Source organism: Panthera uncia, chromosome D1 (assembly GCF_023721935.1).
Source record: "Panthera uncia isolate 11264 chromosome D1, Puncia_PCG_1.0, whole genome shotgun sequence".
Lineage (NCBI taxonomy): Eukaryota > Metazoa > Chordata > Mammalia > Carnivora > Felidae > Panthera > Panthera uncia.
Window position 1 is genome coordinate 95,787,989 of NC_064808.1, and position 22,529 is coordinate 95,810,517.

Sequence of the window (22,529 nt, forward strand, 5' to 3'; positions counted from 1 at the left end):
GAGCCCGACATGGTGTTCGAACTCACGAACCATTAAGATCATGACCCGAGCTGAAATCAAAGGTTGGACACTCAACCGGCTGAGCCACTCGGGTGCCCCTAACCTAGTTGTTTTTTTAATGGGCAGTATTCTAATTATTAGTGAGACTGGATTTTTTTTTAAGTTTATTGACTTATTTTGAGAGAGAGAGAGAGAGAGAGAGAGAGAGAGAAAGCACAAGCAGGGGAGGGACAGAAAGAATCCCAAGCAGGCTCTGTGCTCTCAGCTTGGAGCCCAGCTTAAGGTTTGAACTCACAAACTGTGAGATCATGACCTGAGCTGAAACCAGGAGTTGGATGCTTAACCGACTGAGCCACCTTAGCGCCCCAAGACTGGATTCTTTAAATCATTTGATTATTGTATATAAATTCCTTGTTCAAATCTTTTTTTCCCCCTCTGATTTGTTACTATTTTCTTATTGACTGGATCTCTTTACATTTTTCTAAAGCAGCCTGAATGAGTGCCCCTCAGAAAGGAACTCCTGCCGAAGGAGAAGCAGTGTGGTGCTGCTCGCTGAAGGCCACGCGGAAAAAAAAAAATAAGTAAAAGCCACACGAGCCCGCATCTGTTTTTCTCTGCCGACGCAGTGATTATTCTGAAAGTCCAGGCAAAATTCTCAGAATGTAAGAGTTGCTTCGGGCGGTGAGTTTCGCCAACGTGAGGCTCAACATAGGAGGTCAAAGGTTCTGGCACAGCACTAGGTGGTGGCGGAAAACAGGTTAGATCTGGTGGCAAGCTCGGTGTAAACCAACGAAGATGAGGAGGAGCCAAAACAGTAACAGAAGGGCATGCACCTGATCTGTCCCCACTGCTGGTGCCTGCAACCCTCCCGATTCCAGCCAGTTGGGATGTCTGCCGCCAGCCAGAAGGACAAACATTCTGTTGCTCTCCTATATGGCTAAGTTCTCCTCTGAACCCCGAGTACGACAGGAGCTAAGAACCTATGTAGCAGAACTCCCCTCAACCACACCCTCATAAATCATATTTTCCCATTTCCCTATTTTTCCTATTCCTCACCCCCCCTTTGTCTCCTGCAGTCTCCTAATTCAAGCTTTCTCCTCCTATATCTTGGCATCAGCAAGAGATTTCAGAGACTGAGACCCAGAGCTGCCTCCTTCTATCATGTTAGAAAGTCAGCGTTACATGGATTTCTCCCTAACTTCAGCCATCACCCTGTCTACTACTCATCCGTCTTGCCCTTACCTCCCTTTAATTCAGTCCCGATCGGAGTGCAAGGCCACAAGTCAGCTATGCATATGAACACTTTTGAAATAAAATAAAGGGAAAAGACAAACATTTCTCCTTTCCAAACAAAACTATTATTCTTTTTGGAGAGAGAAGGACAGCAACTTCTGGCTTGCAAGACTGTGAATATCCTCAGAAGACTAATTTTGAGAAATATCATCCCAATTCTTCTTGGCTATATGTCTTCGCATAGGAGGAAGCTAGCCTTGACCTTAATTTTGGTCCGAGATGAGGAACACCATTTTTCTGACTAGTGAGATATTATTATTATTATTATTATTATTATTATTTTTAATTATTATTTTCACATGCAGGTTTTCTTAGAAATCTGTTCTAATAGCAGTACGCTACGAAAGTAGCCATTCTACAAAATGGGAGAGGTATTTTGTTTGGGTTGGACTCTGAAGCATTGAGCTTAAGAACAACTTTCATTTATTTGTCTACCAAAAAGCCAAAAGCTTTTAGAATATTCTTCCTTTTACACATCTGCTTTCTATAGCTGCGTATAGTCTGCTTTCCACACCTATGCCTACAACCTCAGCTTCCTATGTTAAAAAGATTTCTTTAAATATCTTTTACTAGGTGATTTTTAAAAGAAACAACTTGACAGCTTTGGAATCACGACTGGCGTCTGTTACTACGGAACCACCTGTTAACTGGTCTCTTTTCATGCAGGGGGAGGATAGGACCCAAAACCAAAACAGATAACAAAAATGAACACCCCCACCCCCAATTTATGGCCTAAACAAACAAAAAATGACTTCTGCCCCAAACCTCAATTCCAATTGCAATTACGGACCCAAAGAAGACTTCATCCGGGAAGACCCCATTCTAGGTCATCTCATCTGCTGCTATTGGCCCCTCTACTTACCAGATTGCTGCTTCAGCTGCTCTTTTTGGATTGCTGCAAACTGCTTGGCATCAGCCAGGGAGCCAAAAAGAGCAGCAAAGGGGTTACTTGAGATGTTGTTGTTATTCTCCTGGTCTGTCATTTCACTTTAAAGTATCCTCCATCCAGACCTAGGGGGAGGGGCTGCAGAGAGGACAGGTATCAGACACAGAGGGGCAGGCAGGACAGCCGTAACATAGCCGCAGTCAGGTCTCTCCAAGCGTCTCGAATACAATACGTTTAAAAGGCTTTGGGTGAGACTTTTCCATTCCCGTTCTAAGGTGCAAGTCGTTTTTAGCAAAATGGTTACAAAGCCACCGACTGGACAAGTTGGCCTGATCTGGGGGCAGCTAAAACCAGAAAGCTTTAAAAATAAAAATGTTCAGCTGGAATACATTTATCTGTTGACATATTTCTATTTGCCGTACCTTTAAAGAATAGGTTAAGTAGAAAGAATTACTAAAGTCAACGGGGGAACCCATCTACTCATTGTGATGCGGCACCGAGTGAAAAATAATATGACAAGAGCTACACATTTCCCATAAATCTCTAGGCCAGCCAATGAGTTCCCATTCACCATGAACGTAAGATGGCGCTCGCTCAGGCTTCTAGGACTTAGAGCTGGAAGCGGGAATTCCTCAGCTACAAATAAACAAACAGCAAGCCTTCACCGGAGATGGAAGGGCAAACCAGGACAGGAACCTGATCGGAAGCGTGCTGTGGGTTTTCAGTATGCATTAGGCAATTTATCTCTACTCCTAGGCCTACAACAATTGATATTTCTTCTGCTAAAAACGAAACGGTCTTTGCTTATTTCTATATTTAACTTTCACGATCTGATTTTTTCATACCCCCGCAGACACACACACGTCCCTAATGTGTAACAGGAAATAGATACATACCTGGAAGGCATTTAGTGGAGCTGACTGAGCCTGCATTTGCACCCTTCTGACTACAGGTCCTCATTCAAGCGCCAAGGGGACTCAGTGGCACAGTGGGAGGAGCAGAGCACCCTGAAAGGCTTTCTCCCCTTTCTGAAATTTTAAGGCCACGGCATAGAAACACAACCCTGAAAAGGGTGGGAAGAGACAAAGGGTAGGACTATTCTGCCCACAAGGATGTGGACTGCTAAGAGGAAAGAGGCCTCAAAAGGAGTGGGGATGGGGTCTGAAAGAAGGAGAAAAAAAACCTGGCCTATCTTTAATCTACTGATGTTAAGACTCCTTATAGAATCATATTAACAAAAGCCAATGTGAGTTGGAAAAGTTACCCTTATTATCGGGTGGAAGAGAGATTTTAACACTTGACAATCCTGCGCCACCTCCGCCAGCTGCTTCACGCTCCTCTGTCCTGTTTTCTACATAAGAGCTAATGGCTAATTATCTGTAATGACTTAGGCACGCAGTCTAGACTCCTCTCAGCATGGTTCTGGGCTTTAATGCTCCAGGAACTGAACTGTTAGATGTTGCTCTATGTATTTTATTTTTTGTTATGTACGGTTTAGTTAAGCTTAACAATCAAAAATAAAGATAGCACATTTAGTGCTAGAATTCACAACAATCCTTGAGAGGACTTTCCCCTCATTTAACCACTGCATAGGCTTAACTGTTACCCCTAATTCAAGTTAAGACATTGATTGTCTATTGTTAGCTGACTGCCACTCTGCCTCTATCCTAAGGTACCCTAAAGTCCAGAGGAATGCAAAAAGTGTAATGACCTCTTGTTATTTTCTGTCTTCAAAACATCATCCTCTTTTTTCAACGTGACACCCCACATTCTTCCTTTGGGGATCCATCCCATTCCCAGCCCATGTGTTCAGAAGATGGGCTCACACATTAGCTTTAGGAATGGGCATATGAATCTGGCCTGGCCAAAAAGAGTGCAGCGTATTCTGGCCAAAGTGACTGAGGGATGGGCACAAGACCCTAACAAGGCCTATCAGAATCAATGAACATCCAGCTTTAGGCCTTTGGCTGAAATGTACAGAAAAAGGAACTCTTTTTTCCTGCTTGGATTGTTAGGGGGTATGATATAATCCTGGAATTGTGATCTTTCCATTATCTAGAAAAGCCTTAGCCCAAAACTAAGTAACCTATAGGAAAAGAGTTGAGAGATGGAAAGGAAAAGTCTTTCAGTGTGTGTGTGTGTGTGTGTGTGTGTGTGTGTGTGTAAATATATAACATATAGTATATAACATATAACATATAACATAATATATAATATATATATACACACATATATACAAATATATATAAAAACCAATTCAAAGGGGTTTAAAAAAATTTTTTTTAATGTTTATTTTTGAGAGAGAGAGAGAGAGAGAGAGAGAGACATACAGAATGTGAGCCAGGAGGGGCAGAAGGAGAGGGAGGCACACAATCCGAAGCAGGCTCCAGGCTCTGAGCTGTCAGCACAGAGCCCGAAGTGGGCTTGAACTCACGAGCTGTGAGATCATGACATGAGCTGAAGTTGGACGCTTAACCGACTGAACCACCCAGGTGCCCCTCCAAGGGGTTTTTAAACACACAACTGAGGAGCGCCAGGCTGGCTCCGTCAGTAGAGAACGCAATTCCTGATCTCAGGGTTCTAAGTTTGAGCCCCACATTGGGTATAGAGATTACTTAAAAATAGGATCTTATTAAAGAAAACCCCCACAATTGAGAAGAGTTTAGTTTAATACAAAGGAGATGATGCATCATCTGCACCATGTTTGTAGAAAGGAAGTTGAAAGCTAGGAATACAGAACATATGAAAAGATAGGATCCTAAGACTATCAAGGCAAATGAACAGGGTTTATGATAATAAATGGCATTATTTCCTCCTTTCTCAATACTATACTGTCATATTATAAAAAGAAGCTAGCTTCCCATTACCTTTTATCTATATTAATAGGATTTATAACTTTCTATGCTGTATTCCTAATGCAAATCTCCTACCCTGCTAGACAGGAAGCAATTTGAGTACATTTTCATGTCTGATTAGTTTTTCTTCCGTGTCTGGCATTATATATCACCATCACAAAATCCCACATACATATTTATTAAATGATTTAACCTTACATGTAATTACTCCTGACCTTGTAATCAATAGCAGCACCCATGATCCTACAAGGGCTTTGCTATGTGTCTTGGGTCACAGTAGCAGCTCAAACTTCCGGGCCAGACACTTGTGGCTCTTTGGTATCTCAGCATGTGTAGGGTACAGACGGAAATAAATCTCTTGTCATCTCCGCTATATGTCTTTTTGAAGAACAAAAGCTTTTGCCTGTCCTCACTAAGTTCATCTTTTTCGTATGAACTTCAACTCTGTGCACAAGCTACTGTTGTAGTCAAATGGCAAATACTGTGTAACCACTTACAGAAAAGTTTCATAGGAAAAGGGAGGAATGATCACTTGATGGGAGTCTTTGTAGAGATGATCAATGGTCTCACAAATGTTAAGAGCACCTAGATATCACCCACTCCAAAAGATCTGATAAAATGGAACCCTGATATTTTGTTTTAATATTCAATGGCACGGATTATTTATAATCTTCTGTTTTCAACTGCCATACAGAGATACAGCACCATCCTGTTGGTGACACCACCAACCCTTAAGAGCTTTTGGATTTGATTCCTTTTTTTTTTTTTTTTAATGTTTATTTATTTATTTTTGAGACACAGAGAGAACACAAGCAGGGCAGGGGCAGACAGAGAGGAAGACACAGAATCCAAAGCAGGCTCCAGACTCTGAGCTGTCAGCACAGAACCCGAGGTGGGGCTTGAACCCACGAACTGAGATCATAACCTGAGCAGCCGTCGGACGCTCAACTGACTGAGCCACCCAGGTGCCCCGGATTTGATTCCTTTTTAATATTTCCTACTTAAAAACACAATTCACTCAGGTAATACTCCCTGCAAGGGTCTACATCTATAATAGCTACTTATTTCCAGTCCTACAAAAATCCTTTCATCCCCACCTCCATTCAATCTTTTGTTTATGAACCGTACTGCTAATCCCTAAGGACCAATGTCAGCTCTTAAAAAGGTGAGCACACAAATGTTTTAACATCAGACTTAGTAATGCTTTTAAACAGAAATATGTAGAATACTTCATAAAACTGGATTGGCAAAATCAAGCTCTACTAAACCATACTCAGTAAGGTCTTTGTCCTGGTGAGTAATACGTACATTAAACCAAAAAAGAATTAAAATGTTTTCATTGTTATATGTTCCACGCCCAAATCCTTTCAGGTCCTGATAATGTGGCAAGAGATCCTAACAACATTTCAGCAAGTTAGAAGGATCTCATCAAGTTAAAAAGCCGACAGCATTCTTTCCTGGGTCCCATTTTATCTCAGGAGGACTCCCATGTGAGACCAAAACAGTGAGACTAAACACATCCTTGTTCTGGGAGTGAAAAACTGATCCCAAAGAGAAGACCCATCAAATATAAGCTCCCGAGCTGTGGTTACGCAATCTCATTAGTGTCTTCTACACCCTTTTACTGAAGGAGAACGAAGCAGAGTGCCAGGAGAGTTCTGAGTAGTGAACTGATCAGGTGGCTGAAGAAATGTCACCATCTTGCCATATGTATTCAGCTGGCTTGATTACTGCGTCCCGTGCTTAATATTACCTTCTTTGGTATCTGGCTATTTGCTGTCTACGCTTTACATATCATCCCTCCAGGTTCCATAAGGGATTCGCGGCAAGGAAGGAGACCCACCCACTCGGCGCTCATTTCAGAGGAAGGAAGTCAAAGATAATGCATGGCCAGTATTCTGGGCTTTTCCTGGAAGGGAATGGCAAAGGAGGGGAGAGATGCCAGAAGCTGGGGGCACTGTAAAGGGTTCCCAAATCAGACAGAGTCGAAGTTCATGAAGGAGAGGGTCAAGGGTCAGGAAAGCACAGGAGAAGGAATTTGGAGGCAAAAGTGCAGAGGCCCGGAGCGGCATTCAACTAGGAGAAAAATATCCCATCGCAGACTCAAGTACCCCCTCCCCTGAAGCTATTTCCTCTCTTACCAGAGCCTGAAAGGCCAGCAGCGACGACACGACAGAAGTCTTAGCGGCCGAAGGGTTCCCACTTCCGACTCAGCACGACAACCGGAGCTTACATCACGACCAGGCGCCAGGCCTTGCGGAATCTCATCCGGGCGCCGGAAACAGGGTGTGCCGCCCAGCTCGGGGAACTGGCGCGCAAATGCCTCGACGGCGCATGCGCCAGCCTGGTGGGCGGGGCGGAAGTGCCTCTGGGCTCCTGGGGGGCGGGGCCGGGTTGGAGGAGGGGCTGAGAAAGACTGCAGTGGGGAGGTGGGGTGTCCGCGGGGCCGCCCGGAGCTTGGTGAAATATGAGTGTCGTGCCTTTTTGAAGCAGCTTCCGTTGCTCTTCATAGATCATTATTATCTATGAGGCAACAACAGCAGCAATAATAACAATAATAATAACAAAATTTTGAGCTCTTATTAGGTGTCAGGCAGTGTGCTAAGATACGGTAGCTTTGGATTTTATTTTTCTTGCTGTAAAGTGTCAATATGCATGCTACAAGGTTACTTTGAGGTACACAAAGGCTGTGAAAGCAGCATACTTTTCAAGAGTGCAAGTGAAAAGACAATTCATAGCATGAAACACAATATTTGTAAATCATATATCCGACAAAGGATTCACATCCAAAGTATATAAAGAACTTATACAACTCAACAACAAAACCCCCACACAATGTGATTCAAAAATGGGCAATGGACTTCAGTCGACATTTCTCCGAGGAGGATATACAAATGGCCAATAAGCACACGAAAAGATGCTCAATGTCGCTAATTAGGGAAATGCAAATTGAAACTGCAATGAAATAACACCTCACATTCTTTAGGAAGAAGCCTATTACCTAAATAAATAAATAAATAAATAAATAAATAAAAGGAAAAAAAAGAAAAAGAAAAAGAGGAAAATATGTGTTGTTGTCGAGAAAAATAGGAACCCTTGAGCGTTGCTGATGGGAATGTAAAATAGTGCAGCACTTTGGGGAAACTTTTGGTGGTTCCTCAAATGGTTAAACATAGAATTACCATATGATGCAATAAATTCCACTTCTGGGTGTAAACCTCAAAGAATTGAAGGCAGAGACTCAAACAAGTACTTGTACACCAATGTTCGTAGCAAAATTATTCATACTAGCCAAAAGGTGGAAACAACCCAAAATGTCCAGGGACGAATGAATGAATAAACAAAATGTGGTATATGCCTACAATTGACTGTTATGCAGCCTTAAAAAGTCTGAAATTCTAATACATGCTGTAACATGGATAAACTTTGAAAACATTGTTATGTGAAATCAGCCAGAGACAAGAGGGCAAATATTGTGTAATTCCATTTATATGTGGTACCTAGCATAGACAAATTCATAGACAAAGAAAAGTAGAATAGAGGTTATTAGGAGCTGGGGGGAAGGGAAGAATGGGGAATTATTGTTTAATGGGTACAGAGGTTGAGATGATGAAAAGTCCTTGAAATGGATAGAGGTGATGGTTGCACAACACTGTAAATGTACTTGTCTGGTGAGATTGGAGTGGGGACACCACTTAAAATCAACAGGCACAAGATGGATCATTCAAAAAATAGTTCCGGGGGGCACCTGGGTGGCTCAGTTGGTTAGGGGTCCACTTCTTGGTTTCTGCTCAGGTCATGATCTCATGTTCATAGGTTCAAGACCCTCGTTGGGCTCTGCGGTGACAGTGAAGAGCCTGCTTGGGATTCTCCCTCTCTCTCTGCCCCTCCCCGTCTCATGCTGAGTCTGTCTCTCTCAAAATAAATAAATAAACTTAAAAAAAAAATAGTTCTGGAATAACTGGATAGCTATACAGTTTAAAAGTCAATATATTTGGCCTTTGCATTAAAATTAATTCAAGATGGATCAAAGCTTTAAATGTATAAAATGACACCATAGAAATGCAGGTGGAATTCATAGGAAAAAATTCTTAAAAGAATAATCTTAAAATGGGGAAGACCTTTCTAAATAGGAAAGAGCCTAGAGTGCTTGAGCTGCAGGAACTGGGTCCAGCCCTCGAGGGACCTGTGCCCTGACCCTCCCCAGTGGTCTTCTTTGTATCAGCTGTTTCTGCTGCTGCAGTAGATACTTTCAGGTGCAACTTCCTGCAAGGTGGGGCACCTATCTCAGGCAGGTTTTGTGCACCCCACTGACTACTCCACAGGGCCCTCGCTGCCGGTGGCCTCAGGATGAAAGCGGAGACTCCTGTGAACAGCACAATGAGTACTGAGCAAGCCCGCAAGATGGTGGAACAGCTTAAGAGTGAAGCCACCTTGTGCCGGATAAAGGTGTTCAAGGCAGCAGCAGACTTGATGGCTTACTGTGATGCCCACTCCTGCGAGGATCCCCTCATCACCCCTGTGCCCACTTTGGAGAACCTCTTCTGGGAGAAGAAGTTCTTCTGTGCCCTCCTTTGAATTGCTCTGTCCCCCCCCCCCCCAAGCTCTTCACCTTTCCCTCTCCTAGGCCCTTCCTTAGGTCAGTAATTGTTGTGAGCCCCCGAGGGTCCCTGCATCCCATCCCTAGCCCTTGTCCAACCCTGTGAGGTATTCTGAAGCTCTCTGTCACCTATCTGTCGACCCCATTTTGTCGCCCACTGCAGCTGAGCTTAAGTACCCCCTGACTGGGGGAGGCCCCTTTAGCTCCATCCCCAGAAGGGCCGTCAGACTCTGCCAGCATCCTGCTGGCTTCTCTCTGTGACTGGTCAGACAATGGAGAGAGGGATAGCCCGGGTCAGTGCTCTCAGTCTCACCTGGAGCTATGAGAAGGGTAAAACCATTTAAAGAATAAAGTCATCCAGACTCTCAAAAAAAAAAAAAAAAAAAAAAAAAGGAAACAACCTAGAAGCCATAAAAGACCAATGAATTCTACTATATGCAGATATTTGTAAAATGTGCACAGAAAACCAATCATCATCAAGTCAAAGAACAAATACCAAAGTTGGAAAAATATTTGCAACTAATATCACAGACAAAAGATCTAGTTTCCCACATATGTAAAGAGCTGTTGCAAGTCAATAAGAAAAAGAGAAAAAGATATGAGCCTATATATCATGAGAGGGAAAAACTCGTGGCTCTCATTTTTTATAAGAAGAATGTAAATTAAAACTACACTGAGATGCTATATTTAACTTATCAGATTGGCAAAGCTCAAAAAGTATGGAGTAAAAGACACTCTCAATTATTATTATTAGGAGTATATACTGGTCCAACCTCCATTAAGTGCAATTTGGCAATATTTAATAAAATTGCAAGTGAAGACACATTACAGTAACCAAAGTTCATTTATTTGTATTTGTTACAAATAGTCTTAAGCATGTTCAAATGTCACAACTAAAACTATGGAAATTTTAACTGTAAAAAGAAGACATAGAAGAAATTTTTGTGATCTTGGGTTTGGCAAAGAGTTCTTAGACATGATACCAAAAGCACAATCCATAAGAGAAAAAATGGATAAAATGGACTTCATCAAAATTAAAATTTCTTTGTGCTTCAAAAGTCACCATGAAGAGAATGAGAAGGCAAGCCGCAGACTGGTAGATGTATTTCCAAATAATGTCTTGTAATAAAAGACTTGTATTCAAAATATATAAGAACTCTTTCAATTCAACAGTGAGACAAAAAAAAAAAAAACTAAAAAAAAAAAAGATTTGAATAGACATTTCACGAAAGATGTAAGAAAGGCTAATAAGCATGTGAAAAGATGTTCAACATCATTAGTCATTAGGGAAATGCAAATTAAAGGTCCAGTAAATACCATTTTATACCTACGAGAATGGCTATACTAAAAAAACATATAGTAACAAATATTGGTGAGGATGTGGAGAAACAGAAACCCTCACCCATTGCTAGTGGGAATGTAAAATGGTACAGGGAGGTTCTTAAAAAGCTAAACAGAGATTTACCATACAACCTAGCAATTCTTCACACCCATGAATCAACCCGAGAAAAATGAAGACACCCACACAAAGATTAACATGAGAATGTCCAGAGCAGCTTGTATAATTCCATTTATATGAAATGTCCAGAAAAGGCAAATCTGATGAGACAGAAAAAATAATAGTCATCGCCTGGGGCTGAGGGTGGGAACAGGGAATGACTGGAAACAGCACAAGGAATCTGAAGAAGGCAATGAAAATGTTCTACAACTGGTTTATGGTGATGAGGGTACAATTGAGTAAATTCTCTAACACGGAGAACAGGAGAAATTGTTTAAAATGAGTGAATTTTATGGCATGTAAACTATACCTCAATACAATTATTTTTTTTAGATGACACTTATACAATGTTAGTCATTACAGCATCGTAAGAACAAAATATTGGAAGCAACTTAAATGTCCATCAGTAGAGCATTGGTTAAATAAAATATAGCGTATCTGTACAACGTGGCTGCATTAAAAAAAAAGTTCCTTTACTTATTGATATGAAATAATCTTAAGGTTATTTTTTTAAAAAGTTTATTTATCTATTTTGAGAGAGACAGAGAGACAGAGAGAGAGAGGTTGGGGCAGAGAGAGAGAGAGAGAGACAGAGAATCCCAAGCAGGCTTCACGCTGTCAGCACAGAGCCCAACGTGGGGCTTGAACTCATGAACCATGAGATCATAACCTGAGCTGAGATGAAAAGTCAGATGCTCAACTGACTGAGCCACCCAGCTGCGTCAATCTTAGGGTTTTATTAGGTGAAAGTGCAAGATGGAGATAGTATGATACCATTGGTGTGAAAAATAGGGAAAAGGAGAATAATATGTACTTAAGAGCTTGCTTGTGTATGCCTAGAATACTCTGATTTATAACACCTTATATGAAACTAGTACGTTGTTTTGTCTCTGGAGAGGACAGCTGAATGGCTGGGGATGGAGGTGGAGGGAGACCTTTCATTGCATATTTAAACCAAGTAAATTATGACACATACAAAAAGTAAACAAAAATTAAAACTTTAAAAAATAATATTCAAATAGAGGGGGTTATTAGATCTTTTCAATGTTCTTTTACAGAAAAACTACCTTCCAATAGGTGGCGCTCCTGCAACACCATACATATTATTTTCCTTTAATTTTGTTTTATTTTGAGAAAAATCCAAATTTGTTCTGATGGCCTTTCTTCTCCATTCGTCGCCTTTGGGAAACTTGAATCTAGATTTAGGGCTGAAATTCTCTCAGCTAGGAGTGCTCCAAAACGTATTGCTATGTTCCTGAGACCTATCCAGAAGGGAGGACACCTGGATTGAAAAAAGAAAAATTGGGGTGGGTTCAGAAAACCAAATAATGCTTGGGTCTTGTTTTCCTGATAGACACTTTTCCTGCTTGATTGAATCAGAACTTCTGATTGATTGATTGGTTGATTGAAAGTTAATAGAGGTCAGTGGTTCTTAACAAAAGGTGATTTTGCCCTGGAGGAGACATTTGAAATATCTGGAGATTTAAAAAAAAAAAGAAAAAAAGGAAGGTTTATTTATTTTTGAGAGAGAGGCAAGCGAGCAGGGGAGGGGCAGAAAGAGAGGGGAGACACAGAATCCAAAGCGGGCTCCAGGCTCTGAGCTGTCAACACAGAGTTGGAAGCTTAACCGACTGAGCCACCCAGACGTCCCTATCTGGAGATATTTTTGATTGTTACGGCTGGGGGCACCACTGGCATCTGGCAGATAGAGGGCAGGGATGTTGCTAAAAACCCTACAATGCATAGAGCAGTCTCGCACCACCGAGAATTATCAGTCACCCACTCTCCCCTAAGCTTTAGAGTTGGTTGGGGAAAGGAGACAGACTTGGCAGCAGTTGGAAGGGCAGGTAAAGGAAAGGTAATTTCTTAGAATTGGTATAGAAGAACACACCTACTTTGAGTCCTGAGTTCAATTTTTCCTCAATTGTTTTCCTTGAAGGTGGCTGTAATGGTCATTTTCCCGATCCTTGAGGGGCTAAAAAGGACAGCACGGTCATAAACTCATCCTCCCTCCCCCTCTCTGAATTAATCTGATGCATATTTATTGAGTGCTTTTTCACGTGCAAGCCTTTGGAGTGGGTGCTTCCCTGTCCAGGGGGTGGAGAGAGGACAAGGGGGAAGGGAGGCTCTGTATACAGTTTCTTTGTGGGTCCCTCTCAGTGTGTCCTTCAACTTTTTCTCACTAGATCCTGACCTCAGTCTCTTTCAACCCTTCTTTTTCTTTCATCCATTCTACTCAAAGGGTAACTATGTAATCATCTGGTATGCCCTAAGTAGTTCCTTATCTGTACGGTATCCTCCAAATAACTTGTCCCCCCCCCTCCAAATTTTACCCTGAATTGTAGCAATGTCTCTTTCACTCCCCCTTCCCTTACCTGGTAGAGCTGGTCATTGGACAACAGAGTCTGCTTGTCCGAAGCTGCACAAAAAATAAACAAAACACTCAAAGTAGAGTGGCTAACAAATTGGGTTCTATTCACACAATAGAGTACTAGCTAGCAGTAAGAATTAGTGAAATACATCTTCATACGAGAATACAGATACATCTCACAAACATGTTTTTGAGTGAAAGAAACACACACACGAGTATCTGCTGTATGAGTCCACTGACATAAGGAGTGAAAACAGGCAAAATTAATCAATGCTGTTAGAAGTCAGGATAGTGCTCACTTTGAGGGCTAGGGAGAGGCCGGAATTGACCACAGAGGGGACTTCTAGGGTGTTGGTAATATTCTCGGTCTTAAACTGGGTGTTGGATTCATGAGTGTGTTTGCTTTGTTTAGCCGTATGCTTGTCACTCATGCATTTTTCTATGTGTAGGTTTTACGACAGTGAAGAGTTTTGTAAAAACACGGAGGAAAATCAGAGGGAGGTGGATCTTGTGACGGGCATGCGTGCTGTGAAAAAGCGGTGTCCTTTTCACCCAACTGTGCGCGTCCACAACGCATGCCTACCTCGTCTCTTCTATTGGGTCTATGTCGGTAGGAAGGAAACTGAGGGTCCTAGGTGGCCCCCTCCCTCATTCAAGAACCTTCTTCTTACCTCTTGACTGGCGAACTCCATCCTGTCCAGCAATGAAGTAGACCCCAACAGCAAGGAAGAAAATGCTGATGATCTCAGCGAAGACAAAGCCGGATACGGTGGCTCCGCTTAGTTCAATGCAGTTCTGACACACTGTGGGGAAAGGGAGGGACAAAGTCCTTCAGGGTGTGAAAGGGGTTCTTCTGCATCTTTTTCTCTTGCCTACAAGTGATAATGCCTATATTTAGGGTAGCAGACTCCTCTGTGCATGGTATGGAAAGGAATTGCCTGGGAGGATACCTGCACTAAGAATGCAATACTTCTTGATGTCCTTCTGTGGCCCAGGTGTCCTGGGGAAGCAAGCCCATGTAGTCTTACCACCAGGAACTATAGGAAATAGAAGGAAGATCAGATCTTCTTCTCCGTGGTCAACTGCCTTCTACATTTGATTGCCGCTCACCTTATAATCTCCTCTGTCTCCCCTAGCTACACCAACTCAGTTTATAGCAGCAAAAGCCGACTGCTCCAATCCGTGGGGGTCCATCCAAAATCAAACCATCCTTTATAGGACCGGTTATGCTTTTCCAAGAAGACTGGGGGAACTGTGTTGTTATATTCAAAAAGGGGCAAGCTGAGATTAAGAGAGCCAGAACGGTTTCGTGTCTATTTCCATACTCGCCCACCCGGGGCAGGAGGCCCGCCAGAACAGCAAGTACTGATTAATTGTACGACAAACAAACCGAAGGGGATTACATACTTCTGAAATACACTTGGAGTGTTCTTGAGCGGTTCTTGGATCCTTGACACCAATATATCCCTTGAGGGTCCTTGATACTACTTCCCAGATTCTGTATATTTTTATTCTTTTCGTGGGACTTTATTTCCTTCCCATCTTTAAACCATTTGACATCTTTGTCTGGTGACTCACAAGTCAGAAGTACCGAACCATCTTCTCGATCGCTGTTTACTCTTACCACAGGAATTTCTGAAAAGGGAAAAAGCCATGGTCTGTTAAGGATCTCTCCTCTGGAATTCTCCCTGCCCTGGGGTATCAGGACCAGACCATCACAGCAGTGCTTCTCAAACTTTAATGTGCGCATGGATCACATGGGGATCTAGTGAGAATTTCAGGTTCCATTTAGTAGTTCTGGGAAGGGATTGCAATGTGGCATCTCCCAGGTGATGCTAATGCTGTTGGTTCGTGAGTCTCACTTTGAATAGGCCGTAGCTGCTAGTGTCCCGTTTCTACTCCAAGAACTAGAGAATGAATTGCTTAGCTACAGGAAAACTGCCTGTTCATGACTGGCCACTCATCTGGAAGGCAACGAGAGATTTGCTATTTATCATTCATCATCCTATCCCTTCCATCATTCACTCCTGTAGGACCACTATGGTAGGAACCATATTTCTATGAGATTTGAGGATAGAAAGAAGCCATGCACCCTACCTTGTTTTGACTGGGCCAGAGTACCTGTAGAGATAGAAGACAGAGAGTGGATTAGCTGGGCATAGAGTCATTCAGATGCCCTGAGGTAGCATTTCCATTGTCATTCGAGGCCAAGATAGAGAGAGATCCTAATCTACGGGAGTGGACGGTATTTATACTTATTTCATTGAAGTGTAGCCTAAATCATCAAATTGAATTCAGGGTGCTGTATAATAATGTGTCTGGTGTTTGTCCTGGATTCCTGGGAGGGAGTTTCTAAAGCCTTGGAATTTCATGAGCGATAGGATTGTCTGTTATTCTTAGTGGGCTTTTGGACCGTATATGAGTTTATGCTAATGAGATGACTCAGGATGGGGCTGGTCAAGAACCATGTAATCTAGGACTTTGAGCCCTGGGAGGGAAGGGGGCTGGAGATTGAGTTCCGTCACATGGCCAATTATTCAATCAATTATACCTATGTCATGAAACCCCAATAAAAACTCAGTGCACAGGCACCTGGGTGGCTCAGTCAGTTGAACGTCTGACTCTTGAATTCAGGGTGGGTCATGATCCCAGGGTCGTGAGATTGAGCCTCATGTTAGGCTCCGTGCCTAGCAGGGAGCCTGCTTGAGACTCTCTCTCTCTCCCTCTGCCCCTCTCCCATGCTCACACGCTCTCGCTGTCTCAAATAAACAAAATGAAAAAAGAAAAAACAAAACAACAAAACCAACAACAACCAAAAACCTCAGTGGAACTTCTTTGTTGGTAAACACAATGTATTAGGAGGGTGATATACTCTGATTCCACAGGGAGAAAACACAGAAGCTCCGTATTCAGGGCCCTCTCAGACTTTATGTGCTTCTTCATGGAAAATCCTGATTTTATTTTTTTATACTAAAACTGTAATAGTAAATGCGGCACTTTCCCGAGTTCCGTGCATTGTTCTAACATATTATCAAATCTGGGAACCCTCCAGATTTGTACCCTGTGCGTCAGAAGTGTAGGTGGTATGGGAACCTCTGAACTTGTGCCTGGAATTTAAAATGAAGGCAGTCTTGTTGGGGACAGTGTGCCCTTAACCTGTGGAGTCTGATATTAACTCTGGATGGTTAGCATCAGAACGGTACTGCAATATTCATAAGGGTATTGCCTGTGTAGTCTGGAATGCTCTGCTTTTTTTTAGCAGCTAAAGTTCTGGCCAAACGTGGGCTTACACCAACTAAAGCTCCCCCTTTTAAAAAGTTTTTTTAAATGTTTGTTTATTTTTGAGACAGAGAGAGACAGAGCATGACTGGGGGAGGGTCAGAGAGAGGGAGACGCAGAATCTGAAGCAGGCTCCAGGCTCTGAGCTGTCAGCACAGAGCCCGATGCGGGGCTTGAACTCATGGACCGTGAGATCATGACCTGAGCTGAAGTCGGACGCTTAACCAACTGAGCCACCCAGACGCCCCTACCAACTAAAGACCTTTTTAAAGAAATGTTTATTTATTTATTTTGAGAGAGTGAGAGAGAGTGTGAGCAGGGGAGGGGCAGAGAGAGGGAGAGAGAGAGAGGGTCCCAAGCAAGCTCCGTACTAATAGCATGGAGCCCAACCTGGGGGTCAATCCCACGAACTGTGAGATCATGATCTGAGATGAAATCAAGAGACCCTTAACTGACTGAGCCACCCAGCCACCCCTACACTAAGTAAAGACTTTTTAAAGTACGTACTTCTAGAATCCTCAGCCTTGGTGATCCGTTTTTTTTGTAGAAACGCTGGATGCCGTAGGGGAGGTAGGTATTCAATAGCCCTCAAATCTGTCTCAAAACTCAGGGTAGTAGAGTTGTATGGTGGATGTACTACAGAGCACTGACACGGGAATTCAACTCAAATGAGTTTAATCGAAACATGAACTAAGCACTGTTATGTACCTGGCATGATTAATCAGGGTGGAAAAAAAAGACTGTAATACAAGAACTAACTTGCTGCTTCCAAAGGTTTACAATGAAGTAGAAAAAATAAATATGTATGGAATTAATACAATAGAATTTGTCAATTATCTTTTTTTTTTTTTTAATTTATTTTTGAGACAGAGAGAGACAAAGCATGAACGGGGGAGGGGCAGAGAGAGAGGGAGACACAGAATCGGAAACAGGCTCCAGGCTCCGAGCCATCAGCCCAGAACCTGACGCGGGGCTCGAACTCACGGACCGTGAGATAGTGACCTGGCTGAAGTCGGACGCTTAACCGACTGCGCCACCCAGGCGCCCCTGTCAATTATCTTTAGTACTTCCATGAGTGCATATGAAAGGGGGCAGAAGCTATTGATTTTGCCCAAGAGTGAGGGACAGGGAAACCTTAACAGAGAAGGTGATGTTTGGCTGGGCCTCAAAGAATGATTAGGAATTCACCGGACAGAGAAGAGCATTCTGGGAAGAAAGAATAGACGAGCAAAGACACGGGTTGGAAAAGGACAGAGAGGTAGTGCGTCTAGATGTAGAGCGTGTGATGGGGACAGATAGGGCAGAAGTGAAGTATGATGGGAAAAAAAGGTATGATGGAAACGGTTGGAAGGAGTCAGCTGTTTTAGAACTTCTAGCAGGACTGAACGGATTACTAATAGTACCTAGTACAGTATGTGGAACATGGTCAGAGCTTTACATTTGTTGAATGAATGCATGCATGACTGGATGATTGAATTAAAAAAAAAAAGAAAAGCAAGACAAACCGTTAAGAAGATTTCTTGCTAGCCTTTCTTCCTGACCACCTGGTCACCATGGGAGGGACAAAGCGGTCCCTCATTCTAACTCAGATTTTATAGGAGAGAGGGTCCACCTGATTGCTGACATCTTTTAATTTTGCTTCTCTGACTCTTACTCCTTTTTAGGATTTGAGAGCTCATGTAGCAAATTTCCTAGGTTGACTAGTGAGCCATCAGAGCCCCAGAAAGGAGGCATTGTCCAAGTTCACACAGCTCACTGGTGGCTTGTCTTCTTCAAGTCCCCCGCTCAGCCATCACCCAGCTTGGTTTCAGCAAGTGGCATTGCCTTCTACTTAGTTCACTGAGAATGTAGATGCCGTAACGACCTTCTCTGGCTTCCTTTCCATCTACATGCCTACCCATGACTAAAGCCATCTTCCTTTCTCTTCGTCTCAGATGGTAAGTTTGTCTTCTCTGCATCCTTGAGCCCACTCTTGACTGCATCCTTCCAACATCAACTCCAGGACCTTGGTCTACTATCGTTTCCTTCAGCCTAGAAACGTGCTCAAATTTCTCTCACACTCAAAAATAGTTCATCTTAGACCCTATTTCCTTTTCTACTTACCACTTAAACTGTCCTCATCCAAACATCTTTAAAGAATAGTCTGGGGGTGCCTGGGTGGCTCAGTCAGTTAAGCATCCGACTTCAGCTCAGGTCCTGATCTCACAGTCTGTGAGTTCGAGCCCTGCATTGGGCTCTGTGCTGACAGCTCAGAGCCTGGAGCCCGTTTCAGATTCTGTGTCCCGCTCTCTCTCTCTGCCCCTCCCCTGCTCATGCTCTGTCTCTCTCTGTCTCAAAAATAAATAAAAACATTAAAATAAATAAATAAATAAATAAACACACAAACTGAAAATTCTTGAAAAAAAAAAAAGAATAGTTTGCATTTGGTGCACTTTATCACCTGCCCTGTATCTTCTACATGTTTCCATTCAGTTTCCACTCATACTACCCCACTGAAACTGTTATAAATCAGGCATGGCCCTCCTTTATTTTGCCAGATTCCACAGATTTAAACTTTTAAATATATTCTATCAGCAGACCTTTCTATAGTATTTCATACTCTTGGTGATTCTTTCCTTCTAGAAGCTCTCTCCTCCTTTGGTTTTCGATGGTATTGCACTCATCTGGTTATTCCAGCCCTGTGATCATCCTCTTCTCTCTTCTTCGAGATGTTTTTCTCTAATGACCCTTTAAAGGTTAATATCTTCTCGGTTCCATCCTCACTCCTCTTCTTTGGGGATCTCACATTGTACTTGTGTGATTTCAACAACTTTTGTGGTTTTAGCCTCCCCCCGGTATGTGGAGAACCATCTCTAGTCCAGATTCCAGGCATTGACCCAGTTCATCTACTTCCTATTGTTTATTTCCAACTGCATATGCATACAGACACCCTTTACTGCACATTACATTCAATCTGGTGACACTGAAGCTTCTCTCTCCAGTTAGACTATAAGCTCACTAGGGCAGAGGTTTTTATTCATCCTTATATCCTTCTAGCCTGTTATGTAATAGGATCTCACTCATATTTGTTGACCAGTTGACCAGCTGACCAACCGAGTGAGCAAATGCCTTATCGGTCTGTCTGCTCCTCACTCCAGCTCCGCGTTAAGGAACACATACTTTTTCTCTTCAGGTTCCTGCCCTGTGCCCTTTGGGGCTACATTCGACCTAAGATGGCGACATCCGGGTCCTCTCTCTAGCCTGTAAAGTCCTCTGTTTTCACTTCTGAAGAGACAGGGACCCCATATCTCTCAAGGGACACTGCTTCTCTCTGGCAAAGAACAGTAAGAGGCTTCATTTTTGCCCTTCCTTCTCGGAATTCTGATGTGATGGCTCTGGTAGGCTTGAGGTTAGAGATCCCAATATTGTTTCCCCCCTGGTGATGATCTGTTCCCCTGAGCCTTCCTCCAGGCGGCCAGAACCCCTTACCTTGAAGAAGAGTGACGGCCAGGATGAGGCCAGCCAGCTGCTTCCCCTGCTCCATGCCAGTCTCTGTCTTGTCCCTGCAGAAGCACTAAGCAACCCCTAGCAGCCAGCTGACCTGTTGAGCAGCTAGTCTGGCTCCGCCCAGCATCCTTCAGGCTGGGGCCCCTGAGAGAAAGCACTGAATCTGAGCCTCCACCCTCTCCTTGAAATGTGGGCAGAAGGGGGCCTCAGCAGGGCTGCAGGTGCAGATGTATTTTGCTTTTCTGTTAAGGAGTGGAGGATGGGAGGTGGCAAGAGGAAGAGGGAGAGAGTGCTGGATCCCCATTGCAGGGACAGCTTGCACAAGAAAACCCCTTGGGTTCTAGGTAGGAGATGGCCTGGGCCCCTCACTTCGTGAGAGAGGTAAACATCTCTGCCCCAACCTGTTGCTAGGATCTCAGCCGGTTGCTTGTTGCTAGCTGCCGTTGCCAGAATTAAGGAATTTAGGTGGGGACACTCGTGCTCAGGGCTGGAGATCTGAACACGAGCCCGTCTCAGTCCAGGCGCTTGCTCAGGAATTTTTCACTGCTCTTTTGAGACAAGATCATCAACAAAGTGCCTGCCTGGAAGAGAATAGGAAGAATAATTGCGAGGGGACAGGCCATATATTTCCAAGGGCCAGAGCCTGAACAGAGCTTCCAGGATGTTAAGGTTCGTCTCCCTCAGCAGGTCAGTCAGTGAGTCAACAAACACGTACAGAGATCTCGTGACGTGCCGGACATGAGCCAGATATTGGAGATACAGAAGGGAACAACCAAACCCACGCTATCTCTGCCCTCGGGTAAATTATAGTCCAACTCCGGCAGTGTAGAGAGTTTGGACCCCCATAGGCCTCAGGGGGAAAAAGTCCACCTGTCTCCTGGGGAGGCTCACTCTGCCTGTGCGTCAATCATATTGTTTTTAATAGTTACTTCTTATTGAGCAAATATGATGTGTCAGGCACGATGCAAACTTTTTGTCCAAATCATTATTGTGATACTGGGGTAATCAGGCTCTGAAAAATTCCCTGACTGGCCCAGGCCCTGTGGGTAGGCAGTATAGGAGCCAGGATTCCAATGTCTGGCTGAGGGCAGTGGGGGTGGTTGGTGGGGTTCCAAAGCCCAGCCTCCTACTGGTGGGAAGTTACTTAGTCTGGTACCCCAGGCTGCTCGAGGAGGACCTTGGGCAAGGTCCCAAGAAAGCCCAGCAGTGGGAGGAACCTTCTGGGATGGCTTATGGGATGGGGCTTACAGCTTTTCTCCAGTGTTTTGAGAGCTGGCTGTTTTCAGGTGGTGAGTGAATGCAGTTATTCTGTCGACAGAAATTCTGCAATTATCGTTTTTCACCAGTGACGCAGGAAAGAACATTCTAAATCTCCTTTTACTTCCTGGAGGTCTAGACAACCTTTTTCATAGTCTCTACTCTCCCTCCCACCTCACCCCCAAGCTCACTGCTTGCAGAAAGAGCAATTTGCACCTGCTTCTTTCCTACCCCACCCCCAGTCTACCCCTACCCTGACAGTTTCCCATCACCAACGGCAGAGAGCAGAGAAATAGGCGTTTTCTAGTTCCTCCCCCACCCCTTTACTTTTTCCGGGTACCCGTGAGTCGGTTGGGGGAGGGCATCCTCTCTCACCCTGGCCGCTCATTCTGAGACCCGGGGCTGTCTGCTGAATGAATTCTGCCGGAAAATGGAACACTCCAGTTTTCTGGCCGGCCTGACACTGTCTGTCCTTCTCTCCCAAGGTAAGGCTTCTCCAGGTGGTGGGGGCATCTTGGGGAAGGGACGTTGGAGAACGTCCCTCCCTTGGAGAGGGACATTACCACCTGGAGGGAGCTCCACTTGAAAGTCCTCAATGCTAGCTTCAAATCACAAGGCAGAGCTGTCAGGGGAGCAGGGCTGGGATACAGCCCAGGGCTTGGGTTTGGGAGACAGGCTCTTGGCTTTGACGGACTCTAGGTAGGCATGCATGTTGCCCTTGAATGTCTTTTTAAAGGCCTTAGGCCAGAGATCTCTGCAGGTAATGTGGTCTGCAGGGGTCTGAGCCTGGGCTGGTAAGGGAGCACTATTCCTTCCAGGGCAGAGGGTCTCTGGGGTCTAGGGCTCTTACTCATTTGGCCATCATTTGTCACCACCAAGAGCCATGCATGACCCAGCATTCAGGGGAAAGTTAAAGAGAAAGTTAGCTTTAGGTTGAACAGGAAGGAGGGCAGATTTAGGGAGGTAGGCTCATCAACTCATTTGTTTGCCTGGTTTTTTTTTTT

General features: G+C 43.8%; 4 protein-coding genes across 9 annotated transcripts in view; 2 read left to right on the top strand and 2 right to left on the bottom strand.

Annotated features, from left to right (window-relative positions):
• The window catches only part of UBE4A (ubiquitination factor E4A), a 35,031-nt gene extending 27,745 nt beyond the window's left edge, over window positions 1-7,286 (bottom strand). For 2 of the 3 annotated variants that reach the window (XM_049612535.1, XM_049612518.1), the window contains exons 1-2: window positions 7,176-7,285; window positions 2,156-2,317 (exon numbers count right to left, since the gene is read on the bottom strand). In XM_049612535.1, the coding sequence (XP_049468492.1) occupies window positions 2,156-2,276 (121 nt within the window). In that variant the 5' untranslated portion in view covers window positions 2,277-2,317; window positions 7,176-7,285. Of the gene's footprint in view, window positions 1-2,155; window positions 2,318-3,075; window positions 3,243-7,175 lie in introns of all 3 variants that reach the window. The other variant, XM_049612525.1, reaches the window with a different exon arrangement.
• A 1,829-nt stretch (window positions 7,287-9,115) lies between these two features.
• On the top strand, window positions 9,116-9,628 carry LOC125909421 (guanine nucleotide-binding protein G(I)/G(S)/G(O) subunit gamma-3-like). Its single transcript, XM_049612610.1, has one exon. The coding sequence runs from the start codon at window positions 9,385-9,387 to the stop codon at window positions 9,610-9,612; it is 228 nt and encodes a 75-aa protein (XP_049468567.1). The 5' UTR covers window positions 9,116-9,384; the 3' UTR covers window positions 9,613-9,628.
• A 1,185-nt stretch (window positions 9,629-10,813) lies between these two features.
• LOC125909383 (T-cell surface glycoprotein CD3 gamma chain) lies at window positions 10,814-20,401 on the bottom strand. Of its 4 annotated transcripts, none has more exons than XM_049612557.1 (7): window positions 20,251-20,399; window positions 15,601-15,624; window positions 14,911-15,138; window positions 14,175-14,306; window positions 13,508-13,551; window positions 13,024-13,107; window positions 10,814-12,414 (listed from the first exon to the last, which is right to left on the bottom strand). In XM_049612557.1, exons 1-6 carry the CDS (start codon window positions 20,303-20,305, stop codon window positions 13,042-13,044), a joined length of 549 nt encoding a protein of 182 aa, XP_049468514.1. In that variant the 5' UTR covers window positions 20,306-20,399; the 3' UTR covers window positions 10,814-12,414; window positions 13,024-13,041. The 4 variants fall into 4 exon arrangements, with proteins under 4 accessions (XP_049468514.1, XP_049468521.1, XP_049468526.1 ...); XM_049612564.1 differs by having other exon boundaries at window positions 13,028-13,107; window positions 20,251-20,398; XM_049612569.1 differs by having other exon boundaries at window positions 12,338-12,607; window positions 20,251-20,401.
• Window positions 20,402-21,852: 1,451 nt separating this feature from the next.
• The window catches only part of LOC125909406 (T-cell surface glycoprotein CD3 delta chain), a 4,005-nt gene continuing 3,328 nt past the window's right edge, over window positions 21,853-22,529 (top strand). Inside the window, exon 1 of the mRNA XM_049612588.1 lies at window positions 21,853-22,010. Coding sequence (XP_049468545.1) covers window positions 21,956-22,010 — 55 coding nt within the window. The 5' untranslated portion in view covers window positions 21,853-21,955. The remainder of the gene's footprint in view (window positions 22,011-22,529) is intronic.